Source organism: Metarhizium acridum (assembly GCF_019434415.1).
Source record: "Metarhizium acridum strain ARSEF 324 chromosome Unknown scaffold_574, whole genome shotgun sequence".
In the NCBI taxonomy this organism is placed as follows: Eukaryota; Fungi; Ascomycota; class Sordariomycetes; order Hypocreales; family Clavicipitaceae; genus Metarhizium; species Metarhizium acridum.
In genome coordinates this window covers 1,640,802-1,663,029 of record NW_027094044.1, presented here as the reverse complement: position 1 = coordinate 1,663,029, position 22,228 = coordinate 1,640,802, and the positions used below count along the sequence as shown (strand labels likewise).

The following is a 22,228-nucleotide window of genomic DNA, read 5'->3' as shown; positions in this document are numbered from 1 at the left end:
TGTCTTCCGCTGCATACAAAAATCCCCAGTTGCCATGTCTCAATATCAGTTCGCTTGTGACCAGGTGCACAAGGGAGGGGACCGACAAGACCAGACTGTCTTCTTCCACCTTGGCCTGTTGCCGCTGCCGCGCCGCTTCCACCTCCACCCAGCCCGAACTTCCTGTAGCTACTTGCGCGCCTGAAAACATAGAAGGTTCTTTCCTGTCACACACTGGAACATTACGCAAGCTAACAATCCCAAACGACACAGAAAACGATTATCATCACAAATGCCCCTCCTGGACTGGATAACTGAAACCGTCCGTAAATTGTATGTGCATCGTTCATACGCGGGAAGGAAGAAATCACTGCCGGGGGCATCTTGCGGCTGGGAACTCTGATTGTATAGTCAGTATTGGATGTTATGTCAATGTTGAAGAACTAGTTTAGCATACGGACTTTATCTGGTGGTTCTGATATCGGTTCTGAGTATCGGTTCTAATTATCGAAGCAAAAATAGACACACAATATCTGAAAGAGGTGAGATTCAGAGTTGTAAAAAGCTTACTCGATGAACCGTAGAAGCGACGGGAAGCGGTAAATATAATTGGACTTGATCTTTCATTGATGACGCACATGATACACAATATTTCAAAGCCCCCTCTCCAGCTTTGTGCCTGTGATTGAAAACTTTTATTTCACTGTAGACAAAGCCTCTCTCTAAGAAGCCATGAAGTCCTTATTGTGATATGCATACAAAGACAAATTTTATTTCTTTGCCCCAGCTTGAACAGCTGACAAGGACCTACCATACCATGAACTGTTTTCTTTTTTTGCGCTCAGCCCCGTTGACCTTACGAGTCTTGTCCATACAGTTGTGTAGGTCACACGCCGCCCCCTTCGAGTTCGACTGCGAACCCCCCCACCTTCTTTTTCCCCTTCATTGACTGCTGCATAGGTGGAGGAGTCCATGATCGAGACGGTTCTCTGCTTCGGCCCCGACTTTTCCCATACTTCGTAGCCAGTTTTCCATACTAGGTCTGATACCAACGTGAGCCTTGCCATAGGTGTAAGCAAAGCTGCCGCCACTGATTAATTTGGGTCTTTTGAAGCTTTTAAACTCGAGCCTGTTGAATCTATTCATTTTCCCCCTCCAGAGGCCCAGCCGGGGCCCGTCTGCGGCACAACGTTGCTTGTGATTTTGTGTCACACCGTAGTTAGGCCGCAACAAAGGCGTTAGTCCAACAACTGTTAACAGCAACAAAGAAGGTCCGTGGCATCATGAGACGCGAGGTCGACCCTGAGGCGAGAGCTGCCTGAGGCCTCAAGGTTTCACCGACTCCTTGTATTTACAAAGACCCCTATCCCCTCAAGTCACTAAGAAGACTAGGGACCTTTAATATCTCAAAGCTGAATATTAAATCCTGGGCCTAGTGTCATTTCCCTTGTCACATTGAGGTGCTTACAATCTTCAACACCAAAACGGCAGGATCACGATAATATATGAAGGCACGTACAGGTATTATATCAGTTGAGCCAATTATAATGATTTAAGATGATCTAAATTAATTGTAAGTTAAGTTTAACCTATATGAAGTTTGAATTATATGGTGTAGTACTCGAAAACTCTTAATAAAGAAGTAAACTTAGAAGGTAAATTTTATCTCTTCCCCTTTGCTTAATAATGGATCACGTATTTCACGATGCTGCATAAACCACAATCTCTCGGAAAGCACCTGAGATATTTGTAGACGTCAAGGAATGAGAATCCTCTTGCAAAAATCGAACCTACGTGGCATTGTGATAGGCTCCAATTAGTGTCTTCTATAGTGGCTGCTTTGATATTTTGCGCTATTTGGGCAAGTAGTTCGCCCACTTACTCGTCAACGCGTAGTTTTTGCCGCTTTTTCAATACTTTCTCATACGACTGTTCAAGTATAGAACGAGGTCTCTGAGTGTGGCAATAGCCTCCACGATGCTGACTCTGACAGGAACGGACTCGCGAAGGCCCAGACATGTCGGAAGTTTGGGAGCTGATATTGAGAGTGGTGTGCCACCCCACGTTGAAACGACGGCAAGTTCCTTGAAGAGGCACAAAAGGGATGCCCTGCAAACGGAAACATGACTGGATAGGTGCCGCCACGGGTCGAGAATAGATTCATCCTCACAAAGTATTCGGTGACTTAAATAACATTGGCTCAAGGGTGTTAGCTATATAGCCTATCGGCTAGCAAAGGTGGCTTTGACTTTATAAACTGGCTCAGGAAAAGAGAACTTAACTGCTAGGTGACCGGAAAAGAAATATTTTAGACTGCACTATCCAGCCTCGTTGAATCCCTTAGTCTGTTATGCACTGTTGAATTATCTACGCCCAGTTACTAGTGTTGGTATGTCATACCAAGCATCACGCATGCTTGTAGCAACCCCCAAGCTAATCAGTTTGAGATATGAAAGAGTTTGTTTGCAAGGGAGAATTGCTGTTTCCCTATTACCTTATGCATTCTCGACTTTGCCGGCTGAGAGATTATCGAAACTCCCTGCTCTTGGGCTGAAGGGCGAGCCGCGACGATGCAGTACTGGTATTTATCGTGGTTGTTTCCAGATAATAAACGAGCAGATATATTGTACAACTACGGTGAATGAATAAAGGAAACAACATGAGACCTTAGGAGATTGTGAAAAAAACCACCCGGGGGCTGAAGCGTTCTTTGGCCGATAGCCGCTCCAGGACATACTTAACCCTAACCCTACCCACTCAAACCCCAGGCTAACCCTACTCCCTGAATACAAGGTCCAGTCCATATTCTCGAGGGATCCGGTTAAATATTGCGCCCAATCAATTGACAGAATGGTATTGACTCTAGATTGACAGCTCCGTGGATGTCCAACATCTATTGATGCTCTGCTATCAAGGTCAGTCGCTTAGTGACCACACAGACTCTAGCCGGAGCTCAGTTCAGTGAAACCTCTCCCTTCAAAATGCAACCTCGGATCTTGCCCGCATGACGATGCGCAAGCGGGGGACACATTCAGACCAAACACAGGCGCCGCAATGCATAAGGTCGATTGACCCAGTTTAACCTCTCTCGACTCGGGACATTTCATCTCGCACCGCCATCATGAAATCTTCACTCCTCCTCGCCATGATTCCGCCGCCATCGCGCGACACGCCAGACTTCAAGACGTCAGAAGCCGGCAATCCGTTCGTCGACGGATTCTATGCCGACCCGGACAACGAATTCTACAACAATCAGTACTGGGTGTACCCGACCTCGTCGTACGAATATGACAAGCAGACGTATCTCGACGCCTTCTCGTCGCCAGACCTCGTCCACTGGACCAAGCACGCCAACGTCCTCGTCGCCTCAGACTTCAAGTGGGCACGCCGCGCCGTCTGGGCACCCGCGCCCATCTCCCGCCACGGAAATACTACCTGTACTTTGGCGCCAACGACATCCAGACCAACTCTGAGCTGGGCGAATCGGAGTTGGCGTCGCCGACCAGCCCGGGGGGCCGTACAAGGACGCCCTCGGGAAGCCGCTCATCGGGCAGTATTACAACGGCGCGCAGCCCATCGACCAGGACGTCTTCATCGACGACGACGGCCAAGCGTACATCTACTACGGCGGGCACGGACACGCCAACGTTGCCAAGTTGAACGACGACATGGTGACCATGGGCACCTTTGACGACGGCGCGTCGTACAAGGACATCACGCCCCCGAGAACTACGTCGAGGGGCCGCAGATGATGAAGCGGAACGGCACGTACTACCTGTTCTGGAGCGAAGGCGGCTGGGGCGGGCCAGACTAACGCCGTCTCCTACGCCATGTCGGAATCGCCCACCCGGTCCGTTCAAGCGCCTCGCAAAGATCTTGCAGCAGGATCCGGCCGTGGCCAGCGGCTCGGGGCACAACGGCGTCATCCACGTCCCCAACACCGACATCTACTACATCGTGTACCACCGCCACCCGCTCGGTGAAAACATCGACGCCAACGACCGGCACCTGGCCTATGACCGGCTGTACTTTAACGCAGACGGCACGATCCAGCCCGTCAGGATGCTGGTCCACGACAACTTCAACGACGGCAACATGATAGGGTGGACGACCTACGGCGGATCCTGGGACGCGAAAACCAACGCCCTCAAGGCTGGAGCTTCTCCCGGCGGCAAAGCACTACTAAAAACACCAACTTTGGTGACGTTGATTTCTCAGCCGACGTCAAGATTCCTTCCGCCAACGGCGGCGACGCAGGCCTCGTGTTTCGGGCAGCAAAGCCTGCGCTTGGAACGGATGCGTACGACGGATACTATGCCGGTATTGGCACGTCCGGGAAACTGGTACTGGGCAAGGCGAAGGGCGGTTTGTGGACGCAGCTGGCGTCTGTAAAGGCCGATATTGTCCCTGGCAAGACGTACCGCGTGAGGGTGACGGCGAAGAAGAACGCAATCAGTGTGTACGCGGGGGAATCGACGACTGCGCAGCTTCATGTGCTGGAGGGCACTTTTGCAAGCGGCATGAATGGGGCCAGGGTGTTTCAAACGGATGCTGTATTTGACAATATCAAAGTTGAGCATTTATAGTCTGGCAGAATATACTTGCCCATTAAGAGCATACACTAGTATTGTAGTAAATTGTGTATGGAGCGCGTTCCAAGCCGAACAAGAGTTTAATCACAGCGGGAAATCCCGTGTATTTTTATTTTTTTTTTTTTTATGTTTTTCGTTCGTCCTTCAACCCAGTCTAGTTATTATATCCAAATACTATCCACCCGTAGAATCTCGTAAAACCATAAAGTCGTCATTGTAAATCCCAGAATGCACGCTCAAGAGAAGTGGCATGTATGCAAAAATCGCTCCGAAATGCATGCAATACTGCACTCTCGAATTCTTCGAATGTTCGCTCCTGAATCCCGACAAATGCCAATTCCCAGCGTTAGGCTGGCATGGAGGGCCTTCTAAACCCCCGACGGCGGTTGTTCTCCATCCTCTGCAATGGACACGCCGAAAAGCAATGGCGATGAGCCCGTGTATAAACCATAAGTTGCGTGCCTCTTCCAAATAACCCAAACCTCCTTAAATGCGTCTATGAAAAGAAACGGGTTCTCCGTTTCTTCGTTCCTACCCGACTGATGAAAAGTCGCCGCGGATTCCTTCATTTATTTTACCGAACAGCCCTTTTCTCTGGACAATATATACTTTGCATGCTGTATTTCTGCCTCGTCGCCCGGCTTGGTTCGCGAGTGCTCATGCCTAGACGTCTCCACCACCCTTGCTCGGTCAAAGTCAATGATCATGATGCGCTTCGTGTCAGGGCTGTAGAGCATATTGGGCTGTCGTATATCGTTGTGGACAACGCCTTTGCTGTGCATGGCTCGAATCGACTGACACGCCCCCATCCGTGAGCCGCTTGCTAAGGCCACTAGGAAGCTCAAGGCTGGATAGCGTGCGGCCGCCCCAGGAGAAGAAGGTGACGTGTACTATGTAGACGCGGTGGTCATAGTAATAGATCTTGTTCATGGGTCGGAGGTCAACCGCCCCCAAGAATACAGGTATACTGGTGCCTTGCATGTGCTTGAGACGCTTGTAAATGCCAGCTTCGTTCTCAAGGCGCTTGATGAGAGGCGCTGGAGTTCCCTTGCCAATAAAAGTATAACCGTAGCGGAGTAGAGTGACTCGGAATAGCGCGCCAGATGCTCCGCTGATGTGTAGCGAGGTAATGCCATCATCCAGAGACTTTTTCCACTGCTCTCTAAGAAGTTCAAGCCACGTAGCATGGTTGACAGGGTGGTAGGTCTTCACCTTCATACCAGACGGGGCAGGTCCATTCCCCATGTGTCGTGACACATTGGGACAGCGCATATCGAGGAAATCGCCATTGACCAAGCCAATTAAACATTTCTGGGTGCAGTACTGCTCGCCGCGAGTAGAATTTCTGCTTGATGCGGCCCCTCTTGACTGAGAAGTGTTCTGGCGTCCCCGGGCTCCGCGTCCTCGGGTTGCACGTCCTCGACTCCTTGTCCGCCGTACAGCAGGACTGGGCGAATCTGGGGCATTCTCCTCTGCTTCGTCGTCGGAACTCGGTGGAGAACGTCTCCTGGCTGGTCCTCTTGCCGGCTCATCCCCCTCCCTTCGCCGAAGGTTGTAAGCCAAGAACGGCGACCGGTCAACGTTCGAATATGTCTTTGGCCTCGAAAAATCCGGGTCTACGGGAGATCGTGGTTTGTGATTATCAGGAGACATGTCGAGAAGCATTTGGTCAATATTATACTTCCATCTTTGCAGATTCTTTTTGACAGTTTCGCGTTCCTCCTGACCTCGTTCCCCATGTTGGTGGTGCTGACTTAGAGCTAATAGAGTGAATGACAAATATTGACCAACAGCGCTGCAAGAGATGATACCGTCAGGGTGGTGTGCGGGAACCTCGGACTTGGGCTCGGCCAAATGGTAGAGAAGTGTGCCTGGATTACTCCAGTCGACTTTGAGAAATACTGTTGCCTCGCCATTAGACATAATCCCGTAGCTGACGCCGCCCTCGATCATGTAATGATAAGCCTGTGTGACTGCAGCAGCCGTGAGCTTTTTAGCGCAGTATCGAAAGTAGGCCCGTTTATTCTGCTGGCTGGGGATGGTTGGATGGTTGACAATGTCCTTGTAAATATCCATCGGCTGCAAGCCGGTGCGAAGTTGCTCCTTGGTTAGTTTGTGAGGAGGTTTATATTCCGCGATGAAGATCAGTTTGCGTTGTTCTAGAGACCCATCCTCACTCTCGGCTTTGTATATGCATATTCGGTCGGGCCGAAGCTGATCAGAGTCGAGTTCTTGATTAGCTGGCACTTGCGGAACTGTATTGACTTGACTGTCAACTCGCAGATTCACATCACTGATGGCGCTTGGGTAGCTCGCGAAAATGATGCCTCTTCCGATGCTATATCGATCCTCAAGTATATCCTTTTCCCTCACTTGCTGCACAATTTTTTGAACCGGGCTCTCCACGGCGAAGCGCATGAAGTCCCTCAGCATATCTTCGTCGGCAATCGGTGAATCTGACAATTCTTCGCCCATGGCAGACAGAGCATGTTGGGACTTGAAAAGTCGATCGTTTGGGGAAAAGACTGAAATAGCTCCCTCAAATGAAATCTCTGTTCGTCCAAGAAATCTGCCCACACCGCAAGACTTTTTGGACATAGTTTGCCGTTGGAGTATTAACGGTCCCTCGAGACCAGAGAGTTTGGTCCTGTTCCACCTTCAACTTCAAAAACACATCTGTATGACAAGCCTTGATAAATTCTGTCAGAGTTGTGGGGCGCATTTCTTGCCGGAATCGCTCGTTTTCCAGTTGAGATTCATTTAAAAGCCTTCTGAGCTTTTCAATCTCCGTTTCCCCAGCCATGGCGATAGTTGGCTAGGAAGGTCACAGGCTAGGCCTGTCTTTAAGGAACGGTTGGTTGGTGACTTGGTTGTCGCGCCGCGTTCGTCCGTTAAGTGGTTGTGGGTCGGGCACGCCTCAGGGCGGCGCTTAGTAATCTATGTATATTCGCAGGCGACTGATACATGGGCACCCGGGTGCCCAAATAGACTAGCGCACCCAGGTGCCCAAATTATGTCAGCACTCCTCTAGCGCTGGGACAGACCCGCAAGACCCGGCTGGAAGATCATTTCAACTAGTTACTCTCTCCAGTTTAATCTACAACTTGACACAATGCAATCCTCCGTCGCGCTATTCGCTGAGTGCAAAGCTTGTTGCTCATTACTGTCTACCTCTATTCTCTTCCATATTTCTTTCATTCCTCTTCTCTTGTTAGCCAAAGGATGATCACCCATCTCCCGAGCGACCTGGGCTTCAATCCGCTCATCTTCCTGGTTGCTCCAGTCTAGATACGCCATCATTTCCTCTTTCGTCCATTCTCTGGACCCTGTCGCAGTGACGCGATGCTTCGACATTTGTTTGTAGTCCAAGCACCACTCGTAACTCCGCTTGTCGTATCTTTGTGGGAGCCCCATCGCTTTGCGATATTGCTGGTTGGTCTTGATGCTGCCAGCAGGTTGCGCAGCGTACCACGCATTTCTAGCAGCTACATATCTCTCATAAATGGCACCCGGGGAATCGTACCGCGGCTCTTCCAAGGTGACACCAGACAAAGACTGGACTTGCTCAACCGTTGGCCCTTCAACGGTCAACATTGGCGGACTGCCGGGCGCGTTGTTTGATGTGGCAAGCGACCCCAAGTCAGTCGACGTATTAAATCTCATGAGAGGAGATGAACGGATGGGTGGCATGCGTGCTGCAAAGGAAGAGGGATCAATCTCTGCCAAGGCATCCGCCACTGCATTTGAACATTGCGACTGCTGGGTCGTTGGCACGATTTCCGGGGGGCCTTAGAGACACCCGCAGGAGCCATTTCCGCCGTGGCACCACCTGAAAATGTGACTGAACTTCGAGCTTCCGGCAGAGGTACTACCGGCGACCCCTTGAACTTCAGCGGACAGGACCTCGAGGTCATAATGTGGCCTACCACGTGGCATGCGCTGCAAGTGGGAGCCTTTCTGTTACCCTGGATTCTCTCGAAACCGGATGGTTCGCGTCTTGTGCTCGTTAAGGGTTGAGTCCTATTTAGTTGGTTTGCAGCCCGGCGAGGTTCCAGAACAGGTTTTGGCAGTGCCACCCCTCGCTTTAAGTGCCAATGTGGGTGAAAATGCTCTAACAGAAGACCCTGAGCTTCTTCTTCCAGCTTCTCGAGGGTGTGGGAGCACGGCAACCCATGTGACGAAGTGAAAGTCTGACTACATAGAATCTGACGTGGCTCTTGTAGACATAACTGCCGTTGCCCCTGGACTTTGCGCAAAGCATCATGCGAAACCCTACCTCGTACTGCTTCGAACATGAGCCCGGATACATCTAGAGGTGTGCGTAACTGTTGCGAAGCTCGAATATGTTTAAGTTCCTTGAGTTGGTTTGCGATGGCATGCTTCATGGCTTGCCAAACGTCGAAAAGGTCCAAATTCGATTTCTTAATGTGTGCTTTCATCAGTGAATGGATACCCTCGGCCCTGGGAACGTTCCATTAGCGTCTTGTCAATTGCATATAGTATAAGCCACCTGCCTCGAGGTGGCCACATTGCCGAAATGCAAGTGCATATCCACCCATGCTTTAATGATCATCTCTTTGTACGGCTCGAGCCAATACATCTTGATATACCCTACACACTCTGGATATTTTTCGCCATACTTCAGTTCAAACTTGGCCAGGCGCTCGTCAAATATCTTTTCACTTGGTGAAGCAACAATCGAGTGCCAGGAGGTGTAGAATTCTTCCCATGTGTCATTTTCTGCCCGCTCTGAGGTTTCGTTTTCTTTCTGCACAAAAAAGGGCCGGCAGCGCTGGAGGACCGCTTTGTTGACATGCCAGAGGCAGAGGAGCGCTTTGGTCGTTGGAAACCAATGTGCAGCAGCGTTCATTGCAGCTAGGCATCGATCAGTCAAGACAACTGACGGAAGTTCACGCTGGTAAAGTGACCTGAGATGTTGTAACGCCCAAGAGTAATCCTCTTCCGATTCACCGGATAAAAATGCAAATGCGATACAGAACGACCGCTGGCTAGAATCTACTCCGACCATGTCGAGTAGCGGCATACCGTGTTTATTCGTCTTGTAGGTACAATCCAGCAATAATACGTCCGGGTTGCATTGTAAATACGCCACAGAGTCAGGATGGGCAAAGAAGATAGCCGTCAGTCGATTGTCTACATCCAAGCGGACGCGACACCAAAAGCCCTCGTTATCTAATTGGTCGACTAGGGCTTGAATGCTGCTCTGGCCTTCGCGAAGATCTCTCCTGGTTGCCGCAATCCGGTTGTATATATCCCGCTGAGTTGCAAGTGTTTCTGAGTGGTTATGGAGGTAGGTCCTTATTTCTCGAGGGGCAGTTCCAGACTTCACGAGTTTGGAGACGATCGCCGCATCTTTTCCCACAAGCTTGCGGTGGGCAGGGTGTGCAGAAGGATCATCGCTGGGCGCGTGATTATGTTTAGCACATTCGATGTCTGGTCGATGGCTCAAGACCCATGTACTACCATCTAGCGATTGCTTGGCTAGAACTGAAAACTTGCAGCCAGTTCTTCGGCTCGAAGTGCGTCGCACTCGATCAGTAGAAGGGCTTGGAGGAGGTTTATTCCTATCACAAGCGAATATTACTCTGACTCTGCCATTTGGTGTCTTGAGGGATTTCCCTGTTGTAAATGCGTACCCTCGAGGTTTCGCCCAAGAATTGATAGCATCAAGTAAGGACTCGCGTGATTCATATGTGCCTTCGGGTGGAAGAACGTCGTCAGGGAATGCTGCCTGATCCATGTTTCATCAATCTGATTGGCGCTGCAATGTGCAGTGGCTGCAGAACATGCTGGGGCACAGGTTCTGTCCCAGCGCTAGAGGAGTGCTGACATAATTTGGGCACCTGGGTGCGCTAGTCTATTTGGGCACCCGGGTGCCCATGTATCAGTCGCCTGCGAATATCAGTGAGGGAGATTTTTCCAAGAATAGTATATGCATGGTTGTAATCTGTCGGCAGAATATATCGAATAATAAAGAAGTATACACTAATATACTATAGTCTACTTAAGTATACTATAGTATGTTAGTGTAAACTTGTGTATCTTCCCAGGTGAAGTACTCTTTGCCCCTTGATATATTTAATATTATAGCATCGCGTAACGTACCCTTATGTTTCAGGATGAGTATGTGGATGTACTTTAATGTAGTAAGTATAGGAAGAAATGATAAATGATAAAAGCACAGTATGGCACAATATGGCAATAGCTGGGTATATCAATAATCAGAGTATAAAATGTGATAGGTGGTGTTGGAGAAATAAGAGTTGAGAATGAGTGTTGCTTGGTGACTCTGTGGCAAGAAGCTAAAAGGTCGAGTGAAATTCGGTGGGAGGAGGATCTCTATTTATCTTGGCCGGAAGCATTCTCGTCGCCAGCTGCTGTAACCCACAGTAAAAGACACTCAAAATCACGATTCACAAGCATAACGTGAACAGCCTCAGTTTACCGTTAGAAGTTGACTTTTGCGGTCAACTCGATGTATTTGAATGTCAAGTGATTTATGATTGAAGCGCATAGACCAACTTGCCAGTCCATGCTGCAAGCCCTGATGCGTCAGTTGGGTATCAAGACAAATGAATATCGTATTTGATTCTGCCCGGACCAACAGGCAGAATCTGTTCGCAGGCTCTTTTGCCGTTGCCCAGACCAGAGAGTAAGCGGCCGTGCGTATGGCAGCCTAACAGCCAACCAAAGTGAGCTCGTCGCGATTCGACGGCGTTGAACATTTGTACGACACGACCTTCTCAACTTGCTCTTTCTAGCCGGGATCCGGCCTAGACCGCATATTGCAGGAGGCCCGTGACGTTGCCTTGTGGACCCATGACATGGCGAATATGCATCTCTCCACATAAGTTGATTATATTTACTAAGTGAGCGCGAGTTCCTTTCGTGTGTCACCAGTTCTGCGCAGCCAGAGAAGTCACCTTACCCGGCCTTAAAAGCGAACCCCATCTACCTGCTGCATGCTGCTCACTGATTTCAATGTCGGGCGCGATACCATAGTAGCTTATTTGTTGTCTCCGTGTCTCCTGCAATCCTAAACTTGGGAACGTTGGTCCACAGAGTAGGTCCGGGCTCGTGTTAACGCTCTTACTGGTGAATGTGTCCGGGCTCTCCAGGCAGACGCCAAGTCAAGCATGACACAACAAACAGAAAAATTATGGAATCAGCGTCTCCTCGGCGGTATTCGCAGGCCAAGATATGCAACTAGTCATATGCTGCGAGGCATCGGCCGCAGCCTTATTACGAGAAGTCGCTCGCAGCCTCGTGGCAACTTGGCAGGACACCAATGGCCCCGATCACTTTCAAGGTCCCCAGCAGGCGTGTCCTCTGTGGGAGGCCTGGACAAGACAGCAGATGAACTCGACGCGTAGACATGTGTTTCATGTCCAGATGTGGCCAGTGCTGCAGGGCTCCGTGCTGTGCCGTTGAGATCGGAGCCGACATCAACCTTGACTGCAAGGTTGGCATTTGGATATGCTCCATTGTGCCGTTCTTGCGGACACGTTTATTTGGCCACTGTCATGAAGTAGGATTTCAGGATGTTTTCGTAGTATATCATGTCTGCAAGAGACCTGGCCAACAAGCTCATACTAGAACGATACGAGAGAGGGAATGGAGGTGGAGTGAAATATAGATGGTTCGTGAAGCAGCGCTAGGCATGTCCCGGGTATTGCATATCCATGACGGCGCTAAAACCAAGTGGAGACGGGCCGGGGGGTCTCCGCAGAGTCTGGCGGTGACATCCCGCGCGCTAGTGTTCTGGCCCAATAGCCGACAATCCATTGGATGTCAACTGGTCGGTAAAAAAAGTCTCCCATCTCCAACGTCTCCGTTGCCTTGTGCTATCAGCCAGCCCTCTACACATGCCCTGACTCGAAATTGCGACACTGCATCTCGACTGTATCAACCAGGCCCCGTCTACATCTCAAGACTCAGACCGGGTCTCGCAGAACCGACGCTCGACAACATCAGCGGTGCATCACAACCAGACTGACGTTGCAGGGACCCCTCTTCCCCAATTTCCTCCCCCTCACTTCGCCTCACCTCCATGCCCACATGGGCCACATCCCAGCACAGCACGTGTGTGTCTAAACCATCCTGTTACAGAGCGTGAAAAAGCCACAAATGCCCACCAAGGTACAGACCGTCCCCGGTCGTCTGTCACCACCCCCAGAATACAGATCCAAGTCATCTCGAAACGGCCCTCGCTCTCGAAACGGATGCTGGACCTGCCGCACCAAAAAGGTCAAATGCGACGAAGTACGGCCAAAATGCTGCCGCTTGCCTCCGCCTCAAGTTGCTCTGCGACTACTCACCGCGCATGAGGCAGAGCATGGCCATGCGCATACTCGGCAGCAACGCCAGGGCCGCCATCACCAAGCCCTCCCAGAACCCTTCATCGCCCAAACTGCCGATACACATGTGTGAGCTGGCGAACAGCGCGTCCTCGATAGATCTGACGTCTGCAGACCACGAGGCCATCCGATATTACCGCACCACCTTTGCCAGGTTACACCACACAAAGAACCCCGACTACGGCCTGTACGCAGTCATCTTCAACATCGCCGAGAGTGAGCCCATCGTGATGCGCGTCGTCCTGGCCCTCGGAGGCCAGGAACTCGAGTTCCGGAAGCGGCGCTCCGAAGAAGAGCTGGCTGGGACATGCACCGTCACGCCCCTGCACCACTATGCGGCGGCCCTGAGAATGCTGGCCGAGGCCGTGGACGGGAGTCCCGGACCCGACGGCCGGCAATTGGACCTGGACGCCATCCTGGCAGCCATCTTCCTGATGCTCTGGTACGAGCAGAAGTTTGGCGACGCGTCCTGCCGCGGCTTCGCCAACCATCTAGCCGGCGCGGCGCGGGTCGTCGAGCATAGATGCCGCAACGAAGTCTTTAAGCGTGCCCTGCACGAGCCCCTACGCCAGGAAAAGAGGCTGGCTCTGCTGCGGATGGGCGACGACGCCCGAGATGGAGAGCGCATACTTTCCCAGTTCTCCGCCCGTATGCTGGTCCATCTCTGCATCTACGATAGCATGGCGGCTGGGTATGGCCTGGGCGGCCGCCTGATCGAGACGCTGAACCAGGCGCTGGCGTTCAGCAACGGCACGTCGCTGTATGTAGACAAGGCGGACTCGCTGCACAGGTTCTCGTACGGGCTCTACCGCGTCGTTTGGGGCCAGGACTACCCACAGGAGGAGATGCTTGACGACCTGGAGAACCGCACAGTCTACTGTCTGGCCGCGTCGGTCGTGCAGCTGCGATTCATGATTTCTCGTCTGGAAAGCCTTGGCGTGGAGGCCGCCGGGACGTGCCTCTCCGCGATTGAGGCCGTCTACGAATCTACCGACGACAAGTTTGAGGAAATCCTCGGCATCGCAGACGCCCTCTCGCCCAGCTTTGACAGCGCAAACCGCCTACTGTCCAACATCCGCCAGATCGTGCCGCAATACTACGGCACCAAAATCCAGCTGGCGCGTGCTGTCCGCAAGCTGGGACAGCCGAGTAAGCTGCCGACCGAGGAGCTTGTCGGACTCGCCATGTCGCTGTGCACGCAGGCGCTCCGGCACAATGGCAACGATGCCATGCTCAGCGTGGCCAATGCCCTTTTTGCGGCGGCCATCGAGACGAGCGACTCGTCTCGCAGAGATTGGTTCATTGCCAGGTTCCAGGCCCTCTGCGCGTATGGGTGCAATTATGCCCGTGCCCATCGATTGCTGGTGCGCGCCGTGGCGGCCAGGAGTCGTAATGGCATGGCTGGCCCCCTTTGCGAGGAGGAGGTTTCCGCCGCCATGTTGTCTGAAAATGGAGACCCCGAAAGATTTGTTATCTGAGGCGGCATCAGCGTTCGTTTGTCCAGGGCTCAGGGGCTTGACACCTCCGAGCTGGGCGCTGCATCGACGTGGCCGTCTTATTGCCATTTTGTGCGTATCATGACGTGCTTCGAATCTGCGTGGTGTACTACATGAATGCGCGTAGAGTAGAAGTATCTATTTGATCAAGGTGACGAACCCATAGCATGCTGTATACATGTAAGCCAGAGGATACCAGTAGAACTACGAAAAAGCATCAAGATGGAAGCAGTATGCAAGCCACATGGCCGAAACCAACCAGTATCACTCTTGAAAACGCCTAGTATAATCATGCCCCGAGCTACATGTAGATTCCCGACGCTCGGCTACATTCCCATGGCATCATCAGATGGACGGGTCTAGCGCAGCCACGAGATCCACTGTACGATCGAGCACCCCTAGTGCAAGGGTGGCGGCGCCATGCCAAGGTTTAAATTGGCTGGGGGCAGAATTATATCCTGTTGTGCGGGGAAGGAACTTAAATATTCTCGATGTGTCAATTACGGCGGACTTGGGGATCACGGCTCTGTAGGTGACAAGTGCGGTTCTGGTGCCCTGCTTGCATGGTTCTCATATCATATTTGCTACCAGTTCATCAGTTGACATGAAATGTATGATGCAAAGTTCATAACTTGGACTGGCAAGTGCAGTAAATACATGTGTATCAATAGATTTGCTGTAACTACCTAGGTAGCGTCCTATCAGTTCTCCACGCCGCCTTATCTCAACAAGGGCCGGTCTAGTCCATCCCAAAACTTAGATAACATTCTCACCACCATCTCGCGGCCCAGGCATCGGGAGGGCACCTCCGCCGGATAACCCATGGTGTGGCGGATAGTAGACTCCTTGCCGCCTTGGGTAGTGTGAGTGACGATGCAACGTCGGGGCTGCCCATCGCGCAATGCCACATGCAGTCTGGTTTGTTGCCATGGAGGGAAGTACAAAAGGTCGGGTGCATGGTGGTCAACTGGTGTCTCAGTCTCGTTGATCTGGCTCGCTGGAAATGCACGGGGTTGGATGCCCGCAGTTGAGTCGCGCACGGTTTGCGCCATTGCCTCGATTTTCCACTCTTCACACCTGCCTACCTGTTGACAATTTAATACCCCGTTCGACCACCGCTGATCCCTTTACAAGCGGTTGCTGTTGCTTCCTCGTCACCTGTAGGCCTCAAGGAACCGGCATCGCCACGTTGGCTACGGCATGGCGGAAAAGGTCGACATCGAGCGCATCATGCGCGGTTCGCAGGCGGAGGTGGTCAAGCTCGGCGAGATTTCGAACCAAACGCTCACCCCGGAGGAGGATAAGCGGATACTGGGGAAGATTGATAGATGGTATGTTTCACCAGAACCATGTACTCCAACGCCCGCTTGACGTGAATCTGACGCCCCGCGATGCGCAAGGCTTCTCCCCGTCATGGCATTCTCCTACCTCTTCCAATTCCTGGACAAGTCCGCCCTGGGCTTCACCGCCATCATGGGCCTCCGGACGGACCTGCGTCTCACGGGCGAGGGGTACTCGTGGTCAAGCGGCATCTACTACTTTGGCTACCTCGTCGCCTCGTACCCGGCGGCCATGCTGATGGTGCGCTGGAAAGTCGGCAAAGTCATCACCATGTCGGTGTAAGTTTTCCCACAGTTCGCAAGGAACTCAACCTCGGCTGACCCTCTGGCAGCCTCGTCTGGGGCGCCGTCCTCATGCTCACGGCAAACCGCCTTCAACGCCGGCTCCCTCCTCGCGAACCGCTTCTTCCTGGGCGTCACCGAGGCCTCCATCGCGCCGGGCCTCACCATCGTCGTGTCCATGTGGTACAAGCGCCACGAGCAGCCTCTCCGCCACGCGGCGTGGTTCCTGGGCAACACCTGCGCCGGCATCTTTGGCGGCCTTGTCGCGTACGGCATCGGCCACGTACAGAGCATCACGCCCTGGAAGGCCGTGTTTCTCACCTTTGGCGCCGCGACGGTCGCCTGGTCCGTCGGCATATACTTTCTCTTGCCGGACACGCCCATGGAGGCGAGGTTCCTCAGCAAGCAAGACAGAGAAAAGGCCGTGCTGCGTGTCAAGGAGAATATGACGGGCATCAAGAGCGACAAGATCAAATGGGGACAGGTCAAGGAGGCCCTGCTGGATGCGAAGACGTGGTTGATTGTCGCGCTGCAGCTGGTCTCGTGCATTCCGAACGGCGCCGTGACCACAGTAAGTTGTCTTCCACCGCACATGTAATCGAACCACTGTGATGGTGTGTAGTTGACTTTTTCTTTTTTTTTCTTTTCTAGTTTTCAAACATTGTTGTTCAGGGCTTTGGCTTCAGTACCTTTGATACCCTGCTTCTCGGTTGCGTCGCCTACCTCCTCCAGCTGGTCCAGGTGCTCTTCGCCACCGGGGGAAGCAGCTACTTTGCCAACTCGCGAACCTACTTCATGGCATTCAACTACGCTATTGGCGTGACTGGCGCGGCAATGGTGCGATATACCGCCCCCGAAAACAGATGGGCGCGGTTCGCCGGCTCTGTGCTGGCAGGCGGGTATGGCGGCAACTTTCCGTTACTCATGTCCCTCATGTCTGGGAACGTTGGGGGCTTCACAAAGAAGACGACGGTGAATGCCATGGTATGTTTTTGTCCGTTGTCAGGATTGCCTGGTTTGCTTGGTGGTTATCTTGGCCCATGTTACTAACGGGGATTTGGGGAACAGTCCTTCATCGCCTACTGCGCCGGCAACATCATCGGCCCCCAGCTCTTCTTTGCGCGCGAAGCGCCAGAATATCTATCGGGGTTTTTGGCACTCATGATATGCCTTGCGATGGGCTTCGCCTTGTGCTGGGTCATTCGGTTCCATCTCATGTGGGAGAATAGCCGGCGAGATAGGGTGGTCAGCGCCGAGGAGGTTGCCGCGTTTGACGAGGCGCGGCATGGCGTCATGGTGAACTTGACTGATATGACGGACAAGGAGATTCCGCAGTTCAGATATGTGTACTAGTTGGTGGAAGAGGGCTAGGGATCTTAATGAGCGTGGCGTATGAATGAAAATGCTTCATTCTTGCTGTCATGTATGAATTGATGAAGGCATTTTTGAGTTGTGAATGAATGCGGGTTTTGATGGCAACTCGGAAGGAGCCCCACACTTCTCCGAACGCCGGCTCTAACCTCACCACCACCACCACCCGAAACTGCATCCACAACCGTCAAATATCTTACTCCGTCAGCGAACTCCCCATTCCCTGGCGATACGCGCATCTTTACTTGCCACTCTCGCCTCAATCTCACGCCCTCTCACTTAACTCATCCTCTCAGCCAAATTCGCAGCTCCATTCCCCCCATCCCCCTCACCATCATGGCCACCAACAACAAAGCACACCTTCTCCCGCCGTCCTATAAAACCCAAATAACCGCCTGGTTGGCCGAAGACACCCCCTCCTTCGACTACGCGGGCTTCGTCGTCGGAGAGACGCCCCGGCGCGCAACGCTCCTCGCCAAGTCGGCCGGCATCCTCGCCGGCGTCCCCTTCTTCACCGAGGTATTCGCCCAGACGGGCTGCAGCGTCGAGTGGCACCACGCCGAGGGCGCGTCTCTCGACCCGTCGTCCTCGCCAGACGGCAAGATCAAGGTCGCCACCGTGACCGGCCCCGTGCGAGGCATCCTGCTCGGGGAGCGCGTGGCCCTCAACACGCTCGCCCGCTGCTCCGGCATCGCCACCCAGTCGCACCGCGTGGTGTCGCTGGTCCGCGGGGCCGGGTACACGGGCGTCCTGGCCGGCACGCGCAAGACGACCCCCGGGTTCAGGCTCGTCGAGAAGTACGGCATGCTGGTGGGCGGCGCCGACAGCCATCGGATGGACCTGAGCGCCATGATTATGCTCAAGGACAACCACGTCTGGAGCAGGGGCAGCATCACCGACGCCGTCAAGGCCGCCAGGGCCGTCGGCGGCTTCAGCGTCAAGGTCGAGGTCGAGGTGCAGAGCGAGCAGGAGGCCGACGAGGCCATTGCCGCGGGCGCCGACGTCGTCATGCTGGACAACTTCACCGGCGACGGGGTCCGGGTCGCGGCGAGGGCCTTGAAGGAGCGCTGGGCGGGGAGGAGCTTCCTGTTGGAGGTTTCGGGGGGCTTGACGGGCGACAATGTGGAGGCGTATGTTTGCAATGGTGAGTTTTACGTGTTGCGTTTGTTTCTGCCTCTTGTCTATGTTCGTCATGTTGGGTTGATGAGCCATGCTGACCGTCCAGACGTGGACATTATTTCAACCAGCGCCATCCACCAAGGTGTTCCGCACGTCGACTTCTCCCTCAAGATTGAGCACTGAGCACCTGCTCCAGGGGACTGTAGATGGGGGGTATCGTCACTCTGTTGAACTATTCAAACCAAATGTATACTTGTAAATCCTAGCGGCTGTGCAGTCTTGTCTGTTACGTGTGCTTGACCAGCATCTCGGTACCCGGCGTAAAATGCCCTGTTCATGATCTATGTGCCATTCCTTACTAAACTTTGAACCCTTCACACTTTGAGCGAGGCCAGCTCTTACTTTCCCCGCTAGTAATGAAGCCCCTGGATCCTTCTACGCCGAAGCACTCCCGTTGCCGTTTGCGACACGGTTGGTCCCGCAACACGGGACAAGCACACTCGACTCATTCTTCTTGGATGGAACATCAAGGGCAGGGTTTGCCTCGAAAAAGTCCGTGGGGCGGAGATGAATCTGGTACATCTCCATGGGCCTGTTTGTTGTTAGAGAGCGCGTGTGAGCAACAACCGATGTCGTGGGAAAAAAAAACGACTTACATCACAGGCCAGTCCTCCACCCTGGGGTTATGCGTGAAGCCATACACGGGCCAAACCACAGGCGAGCTCTTTTGCCCGTGGCCGCCGTGTCCATTCGTGCCATTGGACCCATTGGCGCCGCTTGGTTTCCCTTCCTCCGTGAACCAGTCCCCCCGGCGAACCATGTCGCCGACACCTCCGGCCTCCTTGCGGCTCTGGTTGGTAAACTCGCCCGCGACCCAGAACTCGCCATCCCGGTAACCGGTGACCCAGGCGTTGTGCCGCGCAAACTGAGCACGCTGGCAGTGGACGCTCTCCTCGTCCGCCAGCATCATCTGGGTAGCGGGCGCGACGAGCTTGTAGGCCAGGTTCTTGCCCGAAATGGCATTCTTCTTGTTGGGGTTCTCCAGCTTCACGGTCCGGTTCAGGCGCGGCTCCGCGTCGACATGCGTCGGCCTGTCGACGACTTGGCGCCTGACCTCGTACAGGTTGCCGTAGGGGTTGGTCTCGGGGTTCTTCCCGACGCCGTGGCTCTCCTCGACGACGACCCGGCTGCCGCGGTACGAGTCGATGGCCGGGTCGATCCGGGCGGCAAAGATGTGCTGGTGGTTCTGGGCCAGGATGCCGGGGGCCACCACGCTGCCGTAGTCGCTGGCCTTGCCCTCGTCGATGGCCACGATGCTGACCATGCCGGTGGCGCGCGTCTCGAGGGTGACGCCCCCCGCCAGGTCGAGCTTGAAGGCGAAGATGTACTCGTAGTTGGCGAGGGTGCAGACGAACTGCACGACCAACTCCCGGGCCCGCGCCACGACGGCGTTGTTGGTCCGGAAGTTGGTGTGCTTCCAGAGGATGCCCCCGTCCTGCTCGTGCAGGCAGACGACCGACTTTGCTGGCGTGGGCGATCCGTCGGGGCCGCTGAGCAGAGAGTCGACGTAGTGAATGGCGCCGAGGCAGTCGCATCCAAGGGTCAGGTTGTTGGCCATGCGGCCGACGCCGCCGTCGCCAAAGTCAAACGCCTGCTTGCGGTGGAACGGGGGCCGGGGGTCGCCGTAGGGGACGGTCAGCTCGGAGAAGCTGAGGCGGTAGAAGACCGGGCGGTTCTGGTAGCAGACGTCGTGGAGGACCGCGCCCTCGCGAGGCGTGAAGCCCAGCCGGAACCGCCATTTCTGCCACTCGACGAGGCCGTCGTCTTGGACGGCGAAGGACGCGCCCTCGGGCTGGACGACGTTGAGGGGCTTCAAGTCGCTCCGCATCGGCTGCTCGAGAAGCTCGGGGATCCATTCTGCCGGTTTGGAATTCTCAAACAGCTTCTTGGGCTTGTCGCTGCGGGGGACGGGATGCAGACCGTCGTCACTTCCGCCGGTGGCCAGTCTGTCTACTCGGATCACCTTCTTGGTGACCCAGTCCATGACGGGGATGATGGGAACGGGATAGCCATAGTGGTTGGTATCGGGGTGGTTCTTCCTCGCGTCGTGGGCAAACACCAGACCCTGCATTAGCCTGGGGTCATCGTCCTTGTCTGACGGGCCATATGGCCACGGATCGATACTGAGCTCAAAGCCGTCGGGGAGAGCGAATTCGGTCATGGCCTTCTTGAACGTTTCTGACGCCATGCAGTGGTCAAAGAACTGGGCAAACTCATCACTACATGGAAGCTCATGTCAGCGATTCAATTTCTGCCGAAGCCGATAGACTGTAAACTGAAAATATTACTCACGTGGTAAAGTAGGGGTACGAATTAGGTGACGCGGTATCGCTGCTAACCACCTTTGCAGCATCCAAATCGACCACGGCCCTCACAAGCTCATGTCTATCCGCCTTGATAATGTCATACTCGACATGAGCCTGTCTCGCTGGCCGAGGCGTATCGGCCGTCAGACTCCCCGCATGCTCAGCTTCAAGGTACGGAATGAGGCATTCCTTGCTCGGCTCCTCGAGATTAATCTGTCTAAAGTACAGGGACTGAGAGGTGCCGTACTGCTTGACAATGATGTCTCGCGCCTCGGTGAACTCGTCGGCAGAGAGCTGTGTCAGCGGATGGGGGCCGACAGCCATGGCGGGGTTGGGGTGAACCGTCATGGCAGTTTGTATTCTTGGTTATGGTTGGTCAGATGCAGGTTGGTATCCCAAGTAAGCAGAGGACAACTCAAGCTGAAATGTAGCAGCCCAGGTACGTGGTGGTACGGGGGAAAAGCACACCTTTATGTAGGATCACTGACCCGGTTAGAATAGAAGCACCAGACATGCGCTGGTACAGGCATGTAAGCTCGGGGTGGGGCATTTCAAGCACTTGACCCCAACGAGAGACATACATGCCGGGCAAGTTGGACAATACGCGTGATGGAAGCTTTCTCCAGCCAAGATACGGCTTCAGCCGGCCGTCAGCTCCGCGTCGATTACACATGGGCTGCCCAGTTGTCGTGCTCCTGCTTGACCAGTCTGCGGTGTCTGAGTGGTCAAATTGGGAACACACGGGATCACCTGCTGTCTCTGCTTAAGGTCAAGCGGCGTTTATTGGATGGTGTTGTTGCTCGGTCTTTACCTAGTTTGGGCATTGGCATACACCATGAACCGTAAAAGTATCGATTTGGAGATGAGGATGACCAAGCCGAGACTCGTCGGAGTAACTCTCCTGGTTGTTTTGGGAAACGCCACAGATTAGGCTTAGATGGCGTCGCTTCACGGTTCTGGCTGGTGACAATGAAATGCTGCGTTTGGTTATTGGAAGCTTGAAGCACGAAGCCTATGTGTGCTTTGATGGACATGTACTCCGTGGATACGTGCTCTCTGTATCGGATATCGCGGTATTAATATTCAGCCAAGGTGATTTCCACTGCCGTCCGTATCGTGTCGATACAGCACAAAAAACGCACAGTACACAGCCAATTCTCAAAAAATTACCAGAAGCAGCAATGCAAAGCCACCGTTGTCCTCCAGGTGTCCTGTGACCCCGCACTAGACGACCCGTGGCGGGTACCGGAGCGCCGCTAGCCGCGGGGATCGACTCGAGTCCGGCGCCGGACCGTTATCAGGCAC

The 22,228-nt window shown here is 53.6% G+C and overlaps 8 protein-coding genes across 8 annotated transcripts; 6 read left to right on the top strand and 2 right to left on the bottom strand.

Annotated features, from left to right (window-relative positions):
• Window positions 1–3,100: 3,100 nt before the first annotated feature.
• J3458_020902 (uncharacterized protein) lies at window positions 3,101–3,731 on the top strand (the record flags this gene model as incomplete). Its single annotated transcript, XM_066122307.1, has 2 exons — window positions 3,101–3,416; window positions 3,469–3,731. 2 exons carry the CDS (start codon window positions 3,101–3,103, stop codon window positions 3,729–3,731), a joined length of 579 nt encoding a protein of 192 aa, XP_065972936.1.
• A 78-nt stretch (window positions 3,732–3,809) lies between these two features.
• J3458_020901 (uncharacterized protein) lies at window positions 3,810–4,565 on the top strand (the record flags this gene model as incomplete). The annotated part of the gene is made up of 2 exons (XM_066122306.1): window positions 3,810–3,829; window positions 4,019–4,565. 2 exons carry the CDS (start codon window positions 3,810–3,812, stop codon window positions 4,563–4,565), a joined length of 567 nt encoding a protein of 188 aa, XP_065972935.1.
• A 726-nt stretch (window positions 4,566–5,291) lies between these two features.
• J3458_020900 (uncharacterized protein) lies at window positions 5,292–7,046 on the bottom strand (the record flags this gene model as incomplete). Its single annotated transcript, XM_066122305.1, has 1 exon — window positions 5,292–7,046. One exon carries the CDS (start codon window positions 7,044–7,046, stop codon window positions 5,292–5,294), a length of 1,755 nt encoding a protein of 584 aa, XP_065972934.1.
• A 5,869-nt stretch (window positions 7,047–12,915) lies between these two features.
• On the top strand, window positions 12,916–14,427 carry J3458_020899 (uncharacterized protein; the record flags this gene model as incomplete). The annotated part of the gene is made up of 1 exon (XM_066122304.1): window positions 12,916–14,427. One exon carries the CDS (start codon window positions 12,916–12,918, stop codon window positions 14,425–14,427), a length of 1,512 nt encoding a protein of 503 aa, XP_065972933.1.
• Window positions 14,428–15,645: 1,218 nt separating this feature from the next.
• On the top strand, window positions 15,646–17,117 carry J3458_020898 (uncharacterized protein; the record flags this gene model as incomplete). The annotated part of the gene is made up of 4 exons (XM_066122303.1): window positions 15,646–15,776; window positions 15,846–16,026; window positions 16,081–16,638; window positions 16,719–17,117. The coding sequence occupies 4 exons, from the start codon at window positions 15,646–15,648 to the stop codon at window positions 17,115–17,117; spliced, it is 1,269 nt and encodes a 422-aa protein (XP_065972932.1).
• Window positions 17,118–17,243: 126 nt separating this feature from the next.
• Window positions 17,244–17,420, top strand: J3458_020897 (uncharacterized protein; the record flags this gene model as incomplete). Its single annotated transcript, XM_066122302.1, has 1 exon — window positions 17,244–17,420. One exon carries the CDS (start codon window positions 17,244–17,246, stop codon window positions 17,418–17,420), a length of 177 nt encoding a protein of 58 aa, XP_065972931.1.
• Window positions 17,421–17,517: 97 nt separating this feature from the next.
• BNA6_2 (nicotinate-nucleotide diphosphorylase (carboxylating)) lies at window positions 17,518–19,196 on the top strand. The gene is made up of 2 exons (XM_066122301.1): window positions 17,518–18,582; window positions 18,664–19,196. The coding sequence occupies exons 1-2, from the start codon at window positions 17,775–17,777 to the stop codon at window positions 18,738–18,740; spliced, it is 885 nt and encodes a 294-aa protein (XP_065972930.1). The 5' UTR covers window positions 17,518–17,774; the 3' UTR covers window positions 18,741–19,196.
• On the bottom strand, window positions 18,570–22,086 carry J3458_020895 (uncharacterized protein). The gene is made up of 3 exons (XM_007816629.2): window positions 20,910–22,086; window positions 19,214–20,836; window positions 18,570–19,149 (listed from the first exon to the last, which is right to left on the bottom strand). Exons 1-3 carry the CDS (start codon window positions 21,269–21,271, stop codon window positions 18,993–18,995), a joined length of 2,142 nt encoding a protein of 713 aa, XP_007814820.2. The 5' UTR covers window positions 21,272–22,086; the 3' UTR covers window positions 18,570–18,992.
• Between the last annotated feature and the right edge of the window lie 142 nt (window positions 22,087–22,228).